At 41.7% G+C, this 19761-nt stretch overlaps 1 protein-coding gene across 1 annotated transcript in view; it reads right to left on the bottom strand.

Moving 5' to 3' along the window:
- LAMC2 (laminin subunit gamma 2) overlaps positions 1-11569 on the bottom strand; it is a 69091-nt gene extending 57522 nt beyond the window's left edge. Inside the window, exon 1 of the mRNA XM_061160883.1 lies at positions 11395-11569. Within this exon, the coding sequence (XP_061016866.1) occupies positions 11395-11473 (79 nt within the window). The 5' untranslated portion in view covers positions 11474-11569. The remainder of the gene's footprint in view (positions 1-11394) is intronic.
- Between the last annotated feature and the right edge of the window lie 8192 nt (positions 11570-19761).

Below are 19761 nucleotides of genomic sequence, written 5' to 3'. Positions count from 1 at the left end.
CTATATAGAAATGGTGAATAAAAGTAAAGGAGAGAATAGTATACTCACTTTAAAAAGCTGGTAAATGCCTATTTTTAGAACAAAAACAATTAAAGCAGGTGTCCTTTAAGTAGCAATCTATTATAAAGTATTTTTTAAATTATTTCTACAAATACTCCAAATGCACATTACTTACGAAGTCTGAAGCAAGAAAAACCTGACACATCTATCAGTTTGGTATCAAGGGCATTGGAAGCTATCATCCTATTTGCAAAAATTGAAAGTCTTCGTGTCTACGATACTCAAGATGACAAGATGAGTATTTTTATTATATTATAATTTTTAAAAAGATGATAATGAAAATGCTCATATTTTCCAGGTTTAAAATCTCCTATATGAGATTTTTCTTTCCAAGGTTTCATAGGCTTCTCAATTTGGGTAAATACTTTCAAGCAAAATCTGAACATTTCATCATTTATTTATTCATTTTAAGATATTTATTGATTTATTTGGCTGCATTGAGTCATAGTTGCACCACACATGATCTGCATTGTGTCATGCAGGATTTTTCATGACGCTGTGCGGGCTCCTCTCTAGTTGTGAAATGAGGGCTCTAGAACTCAGCAGTTGCTACACAATGGGCTTAGGTGTCGTGAAGCACGTGGGATCTTAGTTCCCTGACCAGGGATTGAACCCACATCCCTTGCATTGGCAGGTGAATTCTTAACCTCTGGACCACCAAGGAAGTCTCCATTTCACCCTTTAAAGTGATCTTGAATTTTACGATTTTATATGTGACTTCTAGTTTTAGCTTCTTCAGGTATGTTGCAATACGTTTTCTAATTAAAATAAGAAAACCCAAAAGGCACTTCCCTCTGTAAGAGCTTTTTAACTGAACTCAGTTCTTTGCCTCAGATTTTTCACAGCTTCCTTTTAGGCCAACACAGCCAGAACCACTGGTGCTGTAATCTGCCTGATCATTTGTTTTCCAGGACATGCAAATGCCCAGGCAGTACAAATAAGCCTGCAACGTGAAGTGCTCTGAGAGGACCGACAGTAGCCAGTGTTCAAATCCCATGGAAAATTTTGAATGATAGAGTACAGACAAATCTTTTCGATTCTAAGCGGTCTGGTCATTGAGAGCCAATGAAACTCAGTTTACCACGTTTTCCTTTTCAGTGATTAGGGCTTACAATGAGTCACCTACTTTCATCACAAGTTCATAGCACATTGTATTGTAATCTAGACTTAGAAATGGCACAGGAGGATATGGATGACTCAGCTGGGGAGGACTAGACCAGGGAGACGTCTTCCCTAACACCCCACCAGGGCCCCAGCAGACAGCGGGGACAGGGGGAGAGGTCTCAGTGAACAGGAAGGTTGGGGAGGCCAATTTCTGTCTGACTAGCAAAGCTGAGAGGGAAGAGAAGGTTAGGACACAAAGGATACAGAAGAGACTCCCTTCTCTTACACATGGTATCTTTAAGGGCTTGACTCCAAGACAGCAGGAGTCAGCTACATGGTGTGATCAACAGTGATCGCAGTAAGGATTCTGTCTCAAAGTTCATCAACCACTTGTTACCCTACAGCCTTCTGACCACAGAAATTGCTGTGAAAGTGAAAGTGTTAATCGCTCAGTCATATCCGACTCTTTGCAACCCCATGGACTGTAGCCCACCAGGTTCCTCTGTCCATGGAATTCTCCAGGCAAGAATACTGGAGTGGGTAGCCATTCCCTTCTCCAGGGGATCTTCCTAACTCAGGGATCGAACCCAGGTCTCCTGCATCACAGACAGATTCTTTACTATCTGAGCCAACTGCTGCAGGAATTTCTATTTTTCGTGAGATCATCAAAGAAAAGCATCCCAATACAGAAAGCACATCTGACTATTACTTAATGAGCATAGTGTACATGGCCCAGTGAAAGGTGTCATCTGCCCCCTTAAGAAATGTCTGAACTAAAGGACATTAGCGAGTCCATGACAGCTAGAGGTGACCCCTGAAGCAGTGAGGGTGAAAAGGAAAGAAATCATGTATGAGGACTCTGAATAAAGAAAAGTTTAAAAGGAAATTCTGATTTGCCCTGAAATGCTTTATGGAGTATACATTAAACGTGGTTTTTCTATTGTTTACATTTGCGCTTTTTGGCTCCTTAAAAAAAAGTTACCTAATGATTCTTCCTCTTTAAACCTTTCATTGCTCTCATGAACAAGATATTTTTGTACAAGGAGATTAGCCACAGATTTTTTTGCTATCACTACATTCCTTAACAAAGATATACATATTTAGGTATGTGCATGCTTACTAGGCAGGCACCATTTGAGCTCTTAGTTTTGCCAAAAGAACATAGTAATTTGTGTACATTGTTGTTGTTGTTGAGTCACTAAAGTCATGTCCAACTCTTTGCAACCCCACGGGCTACAACACTCCAGGCTTCCCTGTCCTTCACTATCTCTCAGAGTTTGCTTAAATTCATGTCTATTGAGTTGGTGATGCTATCTGACCATCTTAATCATGTGCATTACAATGTCGGGAAAGGTGTGGAATGCATTTTATAGCACTTTCCTTCAAAATTCACTGCTGAAAAAAAATCCACTTGAAAATAGTAAATTAAAATTGTGGTGCTTAAAGTGAGAACAGTGAATTAAATGGTCTTTTAGGAACCCAATCATTTTGATGTATCCACGAAGAGAGGTAGCAGTTATTGTAAGAAGAATTTGGACCAGGAAGCTTCCAGCAGAAAGTAGGATCGAGTGTCCTACATCCCAGCTGTGAGCAAAGGAAGTGCCTTTCCAGTTTCTTGCTCTAAATAGAAAACGTATTGAGACACACCTGAAGAAGCTAAAACTAGAAGCTGCTGCCGCTGCTGCTAAGTCACTTCAGTCGTGTCCGACTCTGTGCGACCCCATGGACGGCAGCCCACCAGGCCCCTCTGTCCCTGGGATTCTCCAGGCAAGAACACTGGAGTGGGTTGCCATTTCCTCCTCCAGTGCATGAAAGTGAAAAGTGAAAGTGAAGTCGCTCAGTCGTGTCCGACTCTTCATGACCCCATGGACTGCAGCCTACCAGGCTCCTCCGTCCATGGGATTTTCCAGGCAAGAGTACTGGAGTGGGGTGCCACTGCCTTCTCCAAAACTAGAAGCAGCTATACATAAAACCGTAAAATTCAAGATCACTTTAAAGGATGAAATGGAGACTTCGTTGGTGGTCCAGTGGTTAAGACCTTCCTACAAGGAAGATCCAGTGGTCCACCTTCCCTGTAGATGGTCCTACAAGCTCTGGAGTCCTCATGCTACAACTAGAGAGAAGCCCGCACAATGCAATAAAAAGTTCCCACATGACACAGTGAAGTTCCCACGTGCCGTGACTAAGACACAATGCAGCCAAATAAATAAATACATAAAAATAAATAAATAAATAAATGATGTCACTTGCCATGCCCAGTCAGCTGTGGCCTGGCCTCTGTCCCTGAAGATCTCAGCCTGTGAAGATCCCCTCCTACCATATCCCACGTACAACCCCTCGGAAGAGACAAGAACCACAGCTTTGGGATGCCACTGGGTCCACTGGGCTCACAGAGTAGACCGGCCTATTGAGATGAGAAATGATCTTTAAACATTAGAAATCCCCTTTAACCAACAGCAAAATAAGTCGTGACGTGAAAGAACAGTAAGTATGTATAAAGCTGAGCGGTCAGTGTTCTAGCCGTGAAACTGACAGAATCCTGAAAAACTTCAAAACGTATTCCAATAATCTCCAGCCAGGGAGAGAAAAATAGCCTCTGGACACACTGATGCTTTTATAGTTTCCAAACATTGAGAGGTAGGATTTCCCTGTTGCTGTGTGGTGGTGAAGATTCTTGAGCCACTTGGTCAGTTACAAGCTATGTGATAAAATTTAAAAAAAAATAGAAGAGGAAACTTGGTAATTTGAAATTTTCTCTCATGTCTGTGCCTGATTTTACCCTGCTGTTCACTGCCGTTTTTAAAGGACTATGGACTCACATACACAGAGCTCTGAAAAGCCAGGACACAGACGTCCCAGCTAGAAACATAAGGGCTGTTGTTATAATAGATCCAAGAGTCCATCAGGTCTGAAAATTGATTTAAAAGAAAATTCTTAAAAGAATTAGAAATAAGCCATGAAGGTATCTTATTAAAGAACATTAAACTAGCAACTGAAGTCCAGTCCTGTTACTAACTGCCTGGCTCTGGTCAAGGCAATCACTGTCCTGTGCCTCAATTTTCCAATCTATAAATGAGGGTCACATATCCTGGAGCCCAGCTCTGCTCTAGCCAGTGATGAGGATTTGGACAATCACTTTGCCTCCCTGAGTGTCGTTTTCCTTAACTTTAAAAGGAGAGGCTCTGGTGGAAAACCCTTAGGAGTTATTCTCATTTAGGTCCATGATGCTGTTAATAAAAGAAGAAACGTGCAAACCTTTTCATAAGAAATGCCCAATACAGGTATGGCTGAAGATCTGATCATTTTTCCAGTGTTTAAGTTAGTGTGAGAAATGATCTGGCTGCAATTTAATTTTTTCTAGGGTGTGAAGATCCATATTCACACAATGAAAGAAAATAAAATCTGGAAAAGACACAGTCAGGTTTCTGTAAAGAGGTCAAGAGGACTGAAGGAGTCCAGGATACATATACATTTGCCCAATTGATCTCCACCTTCTTGTGATGGAGGAAGTCCATCACATTGATCAGTGCTGCCATTCTTTTCTTCTTTTATGACATGAGGAAGCCCATGTTTGTTGGGGAGACATGTATACAGACATACAGTCACCCACAGACACAAAAAAAGACTCAGCTTTTGGCTTTGGGTGTGACTCAAATATTACATCATATACCTGGGAATTATATTAGAACACAGCTCAGTATGATTCAGTAATCTATTTGGTCTAATTTGTGACTAGAGTATTCTAGAATCTATGGTGTTATTTCTACACTGGTCTATAATATAATAGATTGTTAAATCTTGTCCTGGCAAATTTCTCTAGGAGAAAAAAAAGTCAAAATAGTTCAGCCACTAAGAACTTAAATGGGAAAAAATGTTCCCAGGATGGCCTCAACATCTTGATTTCATGCTCCTGACTTTCCCATAAACACTGATTGCACATTCTTCCTCAGCTTCTTGGATCAGTGGAGCTAAACCAGTGGCTGCCCCAGTTCAGGACACTCAGAATTTAAATCTACATGGGAATTTTCAGCTTATACTCTGACGCATTTCTATACTCCCATTTATTATACATACTTGAATATAAGATGAATATAAGGCCACATTTAAGTCTTCTCAAAATCTCTGTTACATAGCACTTTCTCAGTTACTTTATTTTTAAAATAGAGTATTATTTGGGGAAGACATGTTAACCTGAAATGACCTCAACCAATGTTTCAGATATTTATTAAGAAAGAGGCCAAGTTATCAAACACAATTCTCCTAATAGTTCATCATTCCACAATTGCGAGCACTTGAAAGTTATGCTAAGTAACCCTTTTGAGATGATTATGCTGTGATAATCACAATGAGGGCTTCAGGATAGTTTTTAAATCTTTTTCATGTTTTCTGAAAATGGCATACTTTTCAGTGACAGCAGCAAAAGATAAGACACACAGAGCTGTGTCTCAATTCACCTGATCCAAAATAGAGGAAAACTGCATTAAAGTGGCTTTAGGAATGCTAAAAATGGAATTTGAGAAGTGACAGATCATCTAATGTGGGGGTCATCTTATACGTGGGCATGTTCCAGAAAGTAACAGATGCTGAACTTGTATGTGATGAAGTACGATGGTTGACAAAAGGTAAGAAGAAATGATATGAAACTCAATCCTGAAATTCCAATCTGCTTTGGGTTCCTTGCGAGGAATTCTGTTTGTTTCATTGGGTAAAATTTAGAGTTCACTTCAGCCTGAGCCAGAGGACTCCTCATCACCTTTCCTGGACTAATGAAAGGAGCCTCTTCCAAAACTTTACCACTTAAAACTCAGAAGGCATTATACTGACATTTGGTACTGGCAGAGCAATTAGTTATATAATAGTAATTCTGAACACTGTGAGTGTTTACTAGGCATTGTGCAAAATGCTGTACATGCAATGATCACAGCAATTCATTATCTTCACCTTAGAGATGAGGAAACCCAGCGACATGGGGGGTGGCTTGCGTCATTCCCTTAAGTGGTAAACGATGCACCTAGGATTTGAACCTCATTCTGTGAGGCTTCCCAGGTGATGCAGTGGTAAAGAACCCACCTGCCAAGGCAGGATACGCAAGAGACACGGGTTCGATCCCTGGGTTGGAAAGATCCCCTGGGGGAGGAAATGGCAACCCACTACAGTATTCTTGCCTGAAAAATTCTGCGGACAGAGGAGCCTGGTGGGCTATAGTCCAAGGTGTCACATAGAGTTGGACATGACTGAGCACACATGAACACATAAACACAACCTTACTATAGAGCCTGGACCTCTATGCAGGATGCTATTCCATTCCAACAAGTTGTGTGTGGGCTCAGTCACTCAGTTGTGTCCAGCTCTTTGCAACCCTATGGACTATAGCCTGCCAGGCTCCTCTGTCCACAGGACTTTCCAAGCAAGAATGCTGGAGTGGGTTATCATTTCCTTCTCCAGGGGATCTTTCCAACCCAGGGATCAAACCCACGTCTTCTGTACGGCCTGCATAGGCAGGTGGAATCTTTACCATTGAGCCATCTGGGAAGCCCACCACTCCACAAGTTAAATAACAGAATCTACGAGAGTATAAATCTTTCCAGGGGCCCTTTCCACTAATCACAACACAATCCTAAGTACCTCTTTTCCAGCATCAGGCTATGGGAGAAACTAAATTAGTGATCTAAATAATTTTGGATTCTGAGTTCACCATTCTAGAACAAGTGGTTCAAAACTGACCTAGTGGCTTAATCCTATAGTGTCATCTTAGCCTTCATCTTTTGTGTATTCATATTTCTATCTCTGAGTAGAAATTATGACTCCTAAAGTAGAAATTTATGACTCTCACATTTTTTAATTGAAGTATAATTGAATTACAATGTTGTGTTAATTACAATGTTGTGTTAACAGCAATTACAATGTTGTGTTAACAGCAAAGTGACTCTGTTAAACATATATATATATGTATATTCTTTTTCATATTCTTTTCCATTATGGTTTATCAGAGGATATTGAATATATTTCCTTATGCTATACAGTAGGACCTTGTTGTTTATCCATTCTATATATAATAGTTTGCATCTGTTAACCCCAAACTCCCAATCCAACCCTCTCCCACTACTTTCCCCCTTGGCAATCACCAGTCTATTCTCTATGTCCCTGATTCTGTTTCTGTTTCATAGATAGGTTCATTTGTGTATGACTCCGATATTGTTGAAACTCTTCCTTGCTCTAAAAAAACTCTCCTCTTTCTTGATTCTCCCCTAGCCTCAATGCCCCTTCCTCCTGTTCCTTCACTATTCTTCCATCTCCTTGTTAAGTATTGATGTTTCTTTTACCTCTTTCTCCCAGGTAGTCTTTTTCCAGTGTTCATGTATGGATGTGAGAGTTGTACTATAAAGAAAGCTGAGTGCCGAAGAGTTGATGCTTTTGAACTACGGTGTTGGAGAAGACTCTTGAGAGTCCCTTGGACTGCAAGGAGATCCAACCAGTCCATCCTAAAGGAGAGATCAGTCCTGGGTGTTCATTGAAAGGACTGATGTTGAAGCTGAAACTCCAATACTTTGGCCACCTGATGTGAAAAGCTGACTCATTTGAAAAGACCCTGATGCTGGGAAAGATTGAGGGAAGAGGAGAAGGAGATGGTTGGATGGCATCACCGACTCAATGGACATGAGTTTGGGTAAACTCCAGGAGTTGGTGATGGACAGGGAGGCCTGGCATACTGCGGTTCATGGGGTCACAAAGAGTTGGACACAACTGAGCGACTGAACTGAACCCAGGTAGTCTCATCTATTTTCAAGGCTTTGTTGGACTCCCAACTTTATATTGTTTTAATTTCTTCTAAATTTCAAAATTATAGTTCCAGCTGTTCACTGGACATGTCCACTTGCAACTCAAACTCAACATATCTCCATGGAAGCTCACTTCCTTCTCTTCATCTACTGCCAACCTTGCTCTCAAATCTGACCCTTTTGTTAAAGTCCTCATTTCCTTTAATGGCATCACTGCCTAACCAATTACATGAAATTGAAGCCTTGAACCCATCTTGGACTCTTTCTTATTTCTCACAGTCTCCCCTTACTATTATCCCTAATGCACACACCCATTGGATCATCAGATTCTTCCAATTTCACCTTTTAAATGTCTCTGTGATCTGTTTCCTCTTTGCTGTTTCATGACCATGAAGAAAACCCTCATCAAGTCTCATTTGCATTATTTCAATGGCCATTTGTTTGCCTCTCCTAGCTCAATTCCATCCTTTAAGCCCTTAAATGAGTGACCTTTCCCACGTCCACTCTTCTTAGAAACCACCTGCAACCTGGTGACCGTGCTTTGGAAAATCAAGTGTTCCTTACTTGCTGCAAATTATAAATCCTTCCTTCTCTGGAAAAAAAAAAAAAAAAAAACCTTCTGCAACCCTTCTTTGCCACAGGGCACTAACCTAACTGCATATCGTGATCCTGGCACGTGAGGCTCTTCACCACCAGATTCTTGGCTACATTTCTAGTGGCATTCCTACCTCCCTTCTCCAGTCACACCTCCTCAAGGGAACTATGATGCAGACCACTGGAGCTATAGCCACATTCACACCAACTGTGAGCTCCTGGGGGGAATCTTTAACTTTCTTAATGATCTCTAAGCATCCAAGTTCACTACACTTGCACTGTTTTTTAACTACATTAAAAAAATGTAGTTCTAGGCATTTTAAGGTTCTTCACAATAACATCTCTTCCTTTCAACATCCCTGCAAGGTTACACAGCACTATTGCCTCCAATTAACAGGCAAAGAGCCGGCTCCAGGCAGCTGAGGTGCCTGAATGGTTACTAATAAGGAACTAGTAAACAAAGCAGTCAAAAATTTAAAGTCAGATCAGACTGACTCTAAAACATGTGCTTTAACTGAAACCAACTCTGATTATATCTAACACTATAATTTCACCTGCAAGGTAGCACCCAGGAAGCAATATTCTTGCTTTAGGCTCTCAGAGGTGCACAGAGGCGGGTCACTTTGGGAGATGGCAAGCACCATACTTTCAGTCCAACTCCCACAAGATCCCAGCATCTCATAAATGGAAAAGCATGTATGCTCTGAAAGTGAAAGTGAAATTGCTCAGTTGTGTCCCACTCTTTGCGACCCCATGGACTGTAGTCTACCGGGTTCCTCTATCCATAGGATTTTCCAGGCAAGAATACTGGAGTGGGTTGCCATTTCCTTCTCCAGGAGATCTTCCCAACCCAGGGATTGAACCCAGGTCTCCCACATTGTAGGCAGACGCTTTACCGTCTGAGCCACCGTGTGCTCTAGCCTAACACTAACTTTTCACACTCTTGTTGAACCCCAAATGAAGCCCTTTGAGGAGACAGCCTAACATTTTTAAATGGTCTGTCTTTTAAAAAGGGGAAAGTCTGGAAATGAGCCTAAACACTGCTTCTGACTTAACAATTCATTAAGTCCTTCTGACTTACTAGACACTCTGAGCTTCTCCATACTTGAGGAGTTAGAGTCTAAACTCTGTCCTCCTGACTCTAATTTCATTAAACAATTGATGTTGTTGTTGGTCAGTCACTAAGTCGTGTCCAACTCTTTTCAGACCCCTAGCCCGGCAGGCTCCTCTGTCCATGGGATGTCCCAGGCAAGAATACTGGAATGGGTTACCATTTCCTTCTCCAGGTGATCTTCCCAGACCAGGGATAGAACTTATGGCTCCTGCATTGCAGGCGGATTCTTTACCGCTGAGCTACAGGAGGAGCACAAAACAACTGGTATCTCCCTACATATTTGTTTCTTTTATCTAATGCTAACACACACACACATACACTCAACTATAGCCAAAAGGGAAACTGTATCAACAATTACTATGTAAAACATATGTACCTGTTCCCTTATTACTTTTATAATGGTCCCCAAAGCTCCAGTCTAAGAACCCACAGATCAAATTTCAGATGTGTCTCTGCTAGTAGCTGCTTCTGTAGCGTTGCACAAATCCATTTCCATATTTTCATTTATTAAGTCAGGGGATTCTAAGAGTTGATCCATAAGCAGTCTCTCTGAATTCTTATACTCAAAGACTATTCTTACTTTTAGGATATTTCTCACTAGGTGAAAGCTATTTATTCTAAGGGAATCTAACCTACATGGTCATTTTCATAAGTGATTTTAAAATGGTAATCAAGGATGATGACCTGGAAGTTAATTTCAAGATTATCTTAGACAAAAAAGACTGAATCAAATGCATTCAAATACATGCTAAAACATTTGTGCCATTCAAGTACAATTCAAGTTAGCATCACCCAGACTGTGAAGTAATACATGGAGTATCTAAGATAATTCCATGTACCCATGAACTTGATCTCATGTTCACACGTGTGAAAATGGATATTGGTTGTATTGAGATAATTCTCAAAGTGCCATCAGATACAAGAAGCAAAAATAAACCCCAAAATTTGAGGTAATTAGGCAAATATCATTGGTAAAATTCAGTGACTACTAACTAAAACTTAAAAAAAACACCCATTATGTGTTGTCAAGGCTGATGCATGCATACAGTATACTGTTGCTAGGTGCCCAGGAAGTTTTGTTTATAGGAGTTGAACTTCTCACGACGTGACAGCCACTGGGTGCTCTAGATAAGATCAAATGGTCTATGACATAGGTGCCCAATAAATGCCTGTTGAATAAATATTATGTGAAAATACTATAAAAAGTAACACTATGCAAAAGGAAAAGCATTGTTAAGACTCTTAAGGCTCATTTTCCATCCCAAAGAAATGGGAATTCCAGAGGGATGAGGTGCCTTTTCAACCTTCATGGGGTTCAAGGTCACAGAAAATATTCCCACCAAAATTCCATCAATAAAAATACACTGTGGGGGGTGGGGACACACTGTGGGAAAAGAATTTATATACCCACGTGTTACTGATTAAACCAGAGCCCCTTGATCAAAAATAAATAAATATATAAACACTCAAGAAGGCAGGTTCTTGAAGGGAAGAAAACCCTGGTTTGGCACAATCCATTGGCTTCACATTTTAAATCAGACAGCTTTACATAGTATTGGTAAATAGTATATAATACTATTGTGAAGCACCCTCTGGAGGAGCCCCACAGGGCGGAGGAGGAGGGCGCTCCGAGGAGGTTCTTGCAAAGCGGGGCTCCTCGGAGGTGCGTGCAGCCATCACGGTCTGCAGGGCAAGGCCAGTTCCCGGCCCAGGGCTGCGCTGTTCTTCCGGGAAGGGACTCACCTGGCGTCCTGGAGTTGGCCCGGGCTGCAGGCAGGAGGAGCAAGAGGCAGAGGCAGCCGCTGAGCCAGAGCGCGGGCATGGCCGGGCCGGGCCGCGCCGTCCGCCGCTGCAGGGGAGCTGCCCGGCGCCTCGCCGCTGGGAGCTTTTCACTCTGCGCTCCGCTGTGCCTTCCTTTTCCTTGATCAGGTGGTTTTATCGACTCTTCTACCTGACTCAGTCCTGACAGGAAGAGAGCCTGTGTTTCAGGGTGTGACTCACCTGTGAATAAGGAGGACCCAGCCCTCGGGAGGCAGACAAACACACGGCACACTCGGAGCTGTAAAAGCGCTCACCCCGGCTGCCGGGCCCCCCCTCGCCGCAAGGAGGGCGCACACCTGGCCTAGGCCGAGGGCGTGGTGCAGAGGCTGCGGCCAGGGATCTTGCGGGAGGAATGTGCCAGGTCCCCCAGAGCCCTCCTCTCCCAGGGTGGTCCAGAGCAGCACTGGGAGGTAGCTAGCAGCCCGCCCCCTCCTCCAGCTGGGAGGCCCAGTCTCCTGTGCTGCAAACTCAAATAAGTCAGCAGCTCTGATCAGCCCTGGCCTAAAAGTCAACAAGGAAAACAGGCCAGTTCAACAGTCACAACAAGGTCCCCTCACCCTCTGGCCTAGGCTCAATCTCTCTCTGAAATACAGTAACCCTACCCCAGCCTACCCACTCTGCTGACATCTCATTCCTTCCCTCACCATCACCTGGCTGGACCAGGGTTCCTCTCCTGGGTCCCCAGAACATCCTGATCACTAAGTCATCTGTTGACTGGTGGGCCTCCCTTATGAAGGCTAAGTACCGCTTTGTATCCATAACAACTGGTATAGTATCTAGCACATAGTTGGTGCTCAGTAGATGTTCTGTTGGATTGAATAAGAGGATCCAGATTTCATATGCCTTTTACATCATACAACATATTTCTTGTGCCACTCTCAATAAGCCCTTTAGAAAATGTTGAGTCCAACTTTGAGTATCACCCAAGTTCAATGTCCTAGGTGAGTGGTGTCTAGAAACAGCAAGTGGTATATCTTATATTGTCACTTTCCCCAGGGAGTCTGAGGTCCATAATTCAAGGAGTTGGCTGTCAAGGAGAAGGCGTTGGTTCCTACTAGAGATTTTTAAATTGTCAGAGGTAGATAGATAGTTCCATAGATGATTAACAACATAGATAGTTTGATAAATGATTAACAACATAAGGCAACCAATAATGCAAGAGTGTATCAAAGGAATTTTCAGTTTATGGTAATCAAGACCAGAGTGGGCTGCCTGGACAGCTAGGGATGACTTTGTGCAGACCATGGAGTATGAACCAGGCGTTCATGGATACCTGGGTTCTGAATACAGCACCAAGGAACCATAGGAGCGAGGCAGATTACTGCACCTGCTCTAAAATCTCCAGCAACAAAAAATGAGGACTAGAAATGAAGCTCCGGTTTTCTTATCCCAAGCTTGATTTTCTTTTACTCTGTCCAGGATTCAAAGAAATAATGTAAAGATTCTTCTCTCCCCAAACTCATTGTATCTGATCACTGTTAAAGTTTCAGGTCACAGAGATCAGGTATCTAGAATTTTCCCTTCTAGTATTTGGTACGTTGTAGCAGCTGAAATCATGTCCCTGAGTTGTCTATTCCCTGTGCATCTATTCATCAGTGATAGGTAATGCTCTGCAGAAACAAGGAGCAGAGCCCTGCAAAATAAACTCCTGAAGGTAATTTCATTTTAGTACAGATTACTATAGTTTATTATATCTCAGAAGTTCATAATATCTCAGGAGAAGATATTTCCACCTATCATAATTTTTAGATAGTAATAGTAATAGCTAACAAAAATACAGTACCTGTTTGTCATCACTGCTGTAAATGCTTTATACATAACCCTTCAGTCTTCAAAACAATGCTACAAAACAGATGGATTACTAATTTCCCCTTTCACAGATGAGAAAACAGAGGCATGGAAAGATCAAGTAACATGCCCAAAGTCCCATTGCTTATAAATGGCAAAACCAAGATTCAAAGTCAGGCAATCTAGTTCCAAGTCCACAACCCTTTGTTAGACCAGATTAAAAAGCATCATAAAAATAGACAAGTTCACAATATTGAATGAATTCAATGTGCAGGTCATGGTGATTTATCAACGTCTCCATTTAAGCCAACCAGACTGTGGACTCTTGGCCCACATCAATAAAGCCAAGTCACAATGAACTCTGAACAAATACTTCTGATTTTCCTAACATGTTAGCTCTGAAAGGACCCCAGGGGTCACCTGGACCTGGGGTAGAAAATGGGCAGCAGGCTCCTGGGTACCAGGCCAATAGTAGCCTCTTGGATGTGAACAGAATACTGCACTGTTTCTCAGTTCCTCCCTCTTCTCTTTGCCTTATTCTGGGTCTCCTCATACATCTAAACAATCAGTCTGCTCTGGCTTTATTTCATTCATATCTTGCTCAGAGACCATACCAACTCCCTTTGCCAATTTGAATATTTCTGTAATACACTGTTGCAGTTCAGTGTGTGCTAGAGGTCAAAGGTCAAGGCTCTGGAGCCAGTGGATTCCCAGGGCCAAATCTTGGCTGCTTCATCTAGGCAGGTTACTTAGTTTTCTCTAAGTCTCCATTTTTTCACTTTTGTAAAATGGCAATAATAATAGAATACTTACCTAGTATGTTTGTTGGGAAAATTGAGTTAATCACAGATATGGGCTTCCCAGGTGACTTCAGTGGTAAACAATCCACTAGATTGTTTACCACCTGCCAATCCACCTGCCAATGCAGGAGATATAATAGAGGTGTGGGTGGTTTTGATCTCTGGTTGGGGAAGATCCCCTGGAGAAGGAAATGGCAACCCACTCCAATATTCTTGCCCAGAGAATCCCATGGACAGAGCAGCCTGGTGGGCTTCAGTCCCTAGGGTCTCAAAGAGTCGGACAAGACTGAAGTGAGCGATCACAATCATCTATATAGTGCTTAGTGCAGTACCAGGCACACAATATGCACTACACAAGTAAGCCATGATAATAATAATTGTTGTTGTTGCTATTATTGTCACTAGGCACCATCAGTTATTCCTTGTTATAATTAGTCACAAATAACATATGAGGAGACGTCCCTGGTGGTCTGGGCTCCCCTGCTGGTTCAGATGGTAAAGAATCTGCCTGCAGTGCAGGAGACCTGAGTTCAATCCCTGGGTCAGGAAGATCCCCTGGTGAAGGGCATGTCAACCCACTCTAGTATTCTTGCCTGGAGAATCCCATGGACAGAGGAGCCTGGCAGACTACAGTCCAGGAGGTCGCACAGAGTCAAGACACGACTGAGCGACTAAGCATACACACCATGGCGGTCCAGTGGTTGAATTCTCCTTCCAGTGCAGGGGGTGTGGGTTGGATCCTGGGTTAGGCAGCTGAGATCCCATATGACTTGAGGCCAACAAAACATAAAACAAAAGCAGTGTTGTAACAAATTCAATAAAGACTTTAAAAATGGTCCACTTTTTAAAAAAAATCTTAAAAAATATATGAGAAAGGTAGAAGGGTTTCTTTTGTTTGTTTTTTGCTTTAATCCTTCTACTAATTGATTATTCCATCACAATTTTAAACTTCTGTGAAATGCTTGGTGTAATCCAGGTTCATGTTCTGATTACACTTACTTGGAAGTTGTTAATTAATTTGTATTTTTGCTGCATTATCTGGAAATCTCCTTCACATTCAGATTCACCTGGCTAATGTTTCAAAAATTTTGCATTTGAATATATATCCTTATGATGAACTTCAATTAACATGTGTTTTTCAAAAAAGTAACAAAAATCTATTTGCTTTTCCATGTGACCCAAATGAATATTTTCTCAACTTCAGACAATAAACAGAAAGAAAATTTTATGTTGTGTATATTTTTACACAAAAATGTAAAAAAATAATCTTGATACTACTCAGCAATAAAACAGGATGATCTACTGATACTTAGGAACATAAATAAATTTCAAAGCGTTGTTGTAAGTGAAAGAAGCCAGGCACAAAAGACCAGGTTCTATATGATTCCATCTATATGAAATTCTAGAAAAAGTAAAACTACAATAAAAGAAAACAGATCAGTAGTTACCAGTAGGGGTAGGGAATTGACTGCAATGGTGTGTAAGGATAATTTTGGGGGATGTAAGACATATTCAGAAATATGAGAGTGGTCAAAAGTAATCAAACACTTAAAACAGGTAAATTCGATCGTATGTAAATTATTCCTCAATAAAACTAGTACTAAAAAATAAGAGAAAAATCTCAAAAAAAAAGCTATTTGATAATTAAAATGAGTGAGTGCATGCTAAATCACTTCATTCACATCCGACTCATTGCGACTGTGTGGACTGCCAGGCTCCTCTGTTCATGGGTTTCTCCAGGCAAGAATACTGGAATGGGTTGCCGTGCCCTCCTCCAGGGGATCTTCCTGACCCAGGGACTGAACCCCTGTCTCTGCATTGGCAGGCGGGTTCTTTACCACTAGCACCACCTGGGAAGCCCAGTTAAAATGATACTTTAATTAAAATATGCAAACTTAAACCCAGAACTAGAGACATACCAGCATCTGCGTAAATAGTGACAAAGCCAGAGCACAGAGTTCAGCCTGACGTTCTGCTGTTTCTGATACTCTCCAAGGAGCTTCAAGTGGAAGGCATCTCAGGCCTTCAGGCCCATATACCACCCAAGAATTGCAGGGATATCCCTCTTCTGGTGGTTGTTGTTATTAATTTATTTTACTAAAGTGTAGTTGATTTAGGAGTTTCTTTTCTGGAGATCTGTTTCAGCAGTTGACAAAAGCTAAGAGATGCCTTTCTGAAACGTTTGCTTAGGACCATGAATGTCAAGCCTGTCTTGGACTTTTGTCCTAGGAAATCAGCCCTCTAATTTTCCTCTTTTCATTTCTAAAGTTGTCGCATTCATCTAGAGTGGAACCCCTGTATCAGTGGGGATAAAGTTTTGTGCAGAAGTTCTCTGATCAGAGATGGAAAGGTACTTGTGCATTCCCACAGGGCGTGGCCAGCAAGGCTGAAGCCTTGGAAGTCCCCTTTGTCCATTGTTTCTTTTGCAACTGTCATAGGCCTGGGGACTTTTTTTTTTGTTACAATGCTGTGTAAATCACTTTACAAAACTGTCATCTCTCCACCCCAACCTCCCAAATAGAACTGCAGATGACATGTTGATTTTCTGCCATGAGTTCCATGGTTACCTTAGTTAACTTTCAGAAGGAATGTCTGGCATGTCACCCGATTTCAAACTCACTTATGATAAAAACTGAAGCACTGGTTGTTAACATGCCAGCAACAGACAGGGCTGCTGGGCTCAGTTCTAAGCCTATAATCTGCCGCAGATAGTTCTAGTTACATCATCATTTGCATAAAAATTTTAAAGGCAAAATATTGCAATCAGGTGGAAAAAATCCCAACAACTCCCCTTTGTTCTTAATTGGTAAAGGAAAATGTCCATAAATGGAAATGGTTCGCTGTTTCCTGGATCAGCTGGGTAGATTCTCTGAGACTGGCCTGACTCCAGGAGAACATTGTTCTCTGAAGTAAGCACCCAGGCTGAAGTGGCAAGCTGCTTCTTACGCAGAAATGTATATGGTGTTCCCACAGCTAGTTTTTAGGAAGCAGTAGAAGCCAGACCAGAGTTCAAGTAATACCTTTTACCTTTTTTAAATTGACGTATAGTTGATTTACAATGTTGTGTTATCTTTGGGTGTATAGCAAAGTGATTCAACTATACAAACATATATATTCTTTTTTAGATTCTTTTTCATTGTATGTTATTACATGATATTGAATACAGTCCTCTGTGCTATACAGGAGGTCCTTGTTTATCTGTTTTGTGTAGTAGTGTGTGTCTGTTAATCCCAAACTCCTAATTTATCTCTCCCTTCCCCACCTTTAGCTGTTTAAAGAGAAGCTGGTGATGGTTTAGTCACTAAGTCGTGTCTTACTCTTGCAACCCCATGGACTGTAGCCTGCCAGGCTCCTCTATCCATGAGACTTACCAGGCAAGAATACTGGAGTGGGTTGCTATTTCCTTCTCCAGGGGATCTTCCCGATCCAGGGATCGAACTCAGGTCTCCTGCATTGCAGTCAGATTATTTACCGACTGAGCTACTAGGGAACCCTTTTAAGGAGAGATGATCCTTTTTTCTGTAGCTGGCTGGTAATGCACCTGGGACCAGGGAAGTGATGGGAAATCAAGAGCTGATCCCAAAGAGGAACTTCACTTGTATCTTTTTTGATGTAGTTATCACAGGCAGAAATATTCACATCAATCATTTGTTTAACCAATACAAAGAGTGGAAAGGACTGAGGAGAAGGACACATGCTTAAAAAAAAAAAAAAAGACAAAAAAGAAAGAAAAAATAAAAGCAAGGGTGAAAGATTCTGTGAGGGAACTCTAGTAGATTCAGAGGGTGGTGACAGCTCTTGTGTTGTGCATGAAATTTGGTCATCTACTCAGGCGTGAAGTATCCATTAGTATTAACATATTAAATGCCACCCTCGATTCCTCACTCTTGCTTGTATGTGGACCAAAGATATTCAGAACCGAGTGAGAGAGAAGGAGCCCCCTGCACTGACGTTCTCCCCTGGAATGCCTTGGTGGGGGTTAGGGCTGCAGGCATGACAAGAGAAGTCCAAAGAGGCGGGTGGCCACATTGGATCAGAGGTCCTCACTCTTGCCTTGTGGAAGCAAAAAGCAAGTTCAAGAAACAATGTTTCTAAATGTGCCTCTTAATTTCAGTCTAGAACTCCCCACCTTTAATAATTTAAATTGTGAAGCCTGAAAAACCCAGTAGCGTTTAGATCTAATCCTCCACCTTTAGTTAGGACATTTTGGATGCATTTAAACATTTAATAAGAGCTTTGACCACTACAATACTGACGGCAAAGCTGTACTGAATATTCTGCATGCACCCAGCTCGGTGCTGGGAGCATTGCAGGGGTGTTGGAATTCTTTCCTCACCACTGCCCTCTGAAGCAGGTGCTATTATTATCCTCAATTTGAGGTTACCCAGGCTCCCTTACAAATCCATGCCAATGCCTCACTCTGGAGTTATTATTCAATGACAGTGTAAAAACAAATTAAGCCTCCCCCTTGGATAAACACATCCTTCTCCAGTTAAAAAAAAAAAAAAAACCAAAACGCTGAGTTGAAGCTTCAAATAAAAAATGAAATGTCTAATCTTTTTATTTATTTTCACTTTTGCTGAGGGAATGTTTTCCCAGTTTTACTGAGATAGAATTGGCAGCACTGTATAAGTCTGAGGGGTACAGCATGTTTTAACTTACATACACCATTGAAATGACGACCACAATAAGTTTCGTGAACATCCATCATCATGTACAGATGCAAAATTAAAGAAATAGAACAAATCTTTTTTCTTCCTTGTGGTGAGAACTCTTAGGATTTATTCTCTTAACAGCTTTCATACATAACACACAGCAGAGTTAATCATATTTACCATGTTGTACACTACATCCCTAGTACCTATCTATCTTACTATGGGAGTTTGTGCATCTTCACTGCCTTCATCCAATTCATCCTCCCCTCAACCTCTGCCTCTGGTAACCACAAATCTGATCTTTTTTCCTGTGAGTTTGTTTATTTGTGAATGCGTACGCAGTCACTCAGTTGTGTCCAACTCTTTGAGACCCCATGGACTGCAGCCTCCCAGCCTCTTCTGTCCATGGGATTTTCCCAGAAAGAATACGGGATTTTCCTGGCTAGAATATGGGAGTGGGTTGCCATTTCCTCCTCCAGGGGGTCTTCCCGACGCAGGAATTGAACCCAAGTCTCTTTAGCTCCTGCATTGGCAGGCAGATTCTTTACCACTGAGACTCCATGAAAGCCCTATAATTGACCTACTAAATACCTAGTCTTTATAAACTATACTATATTCTAGAGATTCCCCTCCTGTAGATCAGCAATAAAGGTTTGCTGATATATTTTCCTTTTCACATTGAGGTTACCCAGGTTCCCTCACATTACACATTACCTTTTGTAACTCTTCAGTGTGGAATGACTTCCAATTCTTAGGCAAAATCCTTTTGTATCTTCCAGTTGGGTCTTGATGGTCTTCTCTTGGCCTAATACCTTAATCCAGGTATAAGAGCTCTTTATTAAATAACTCAACTCTTGAACTCCTTAGGATAATTGGAAATTAGTTTCAGCATGGTGTAGTGAATCTGAACAGCCTGAAAGAGTTCCAGAATTTAGTAGCTGTCTCCCTGGGTTCAACTTTCCTAGGGCCTGGTTACACAGAAATCCCCAAACATTCCTGGGTGGTTCTTTAGCGGGAAGCTTGAAGATTGGATTAGACTTTGGTTA

Source organism: Dama dama, chromosome 14 (genome assembly GCF_033118175.1).
Source record: "Dama dama isolate Ldn47 chromosome 14, ASM3311817v1, whole genome shotgun sequence".
NCBI lineage: Eukaryota > Metazoa > Chordata > Mammalia > Artiodactyla > Cervidae > Dama > Dama dama.
Note: the sequence above shows the minus strand (reverse complement) of the source record. Positions and strands in the feature narration are given on the sequence as shown.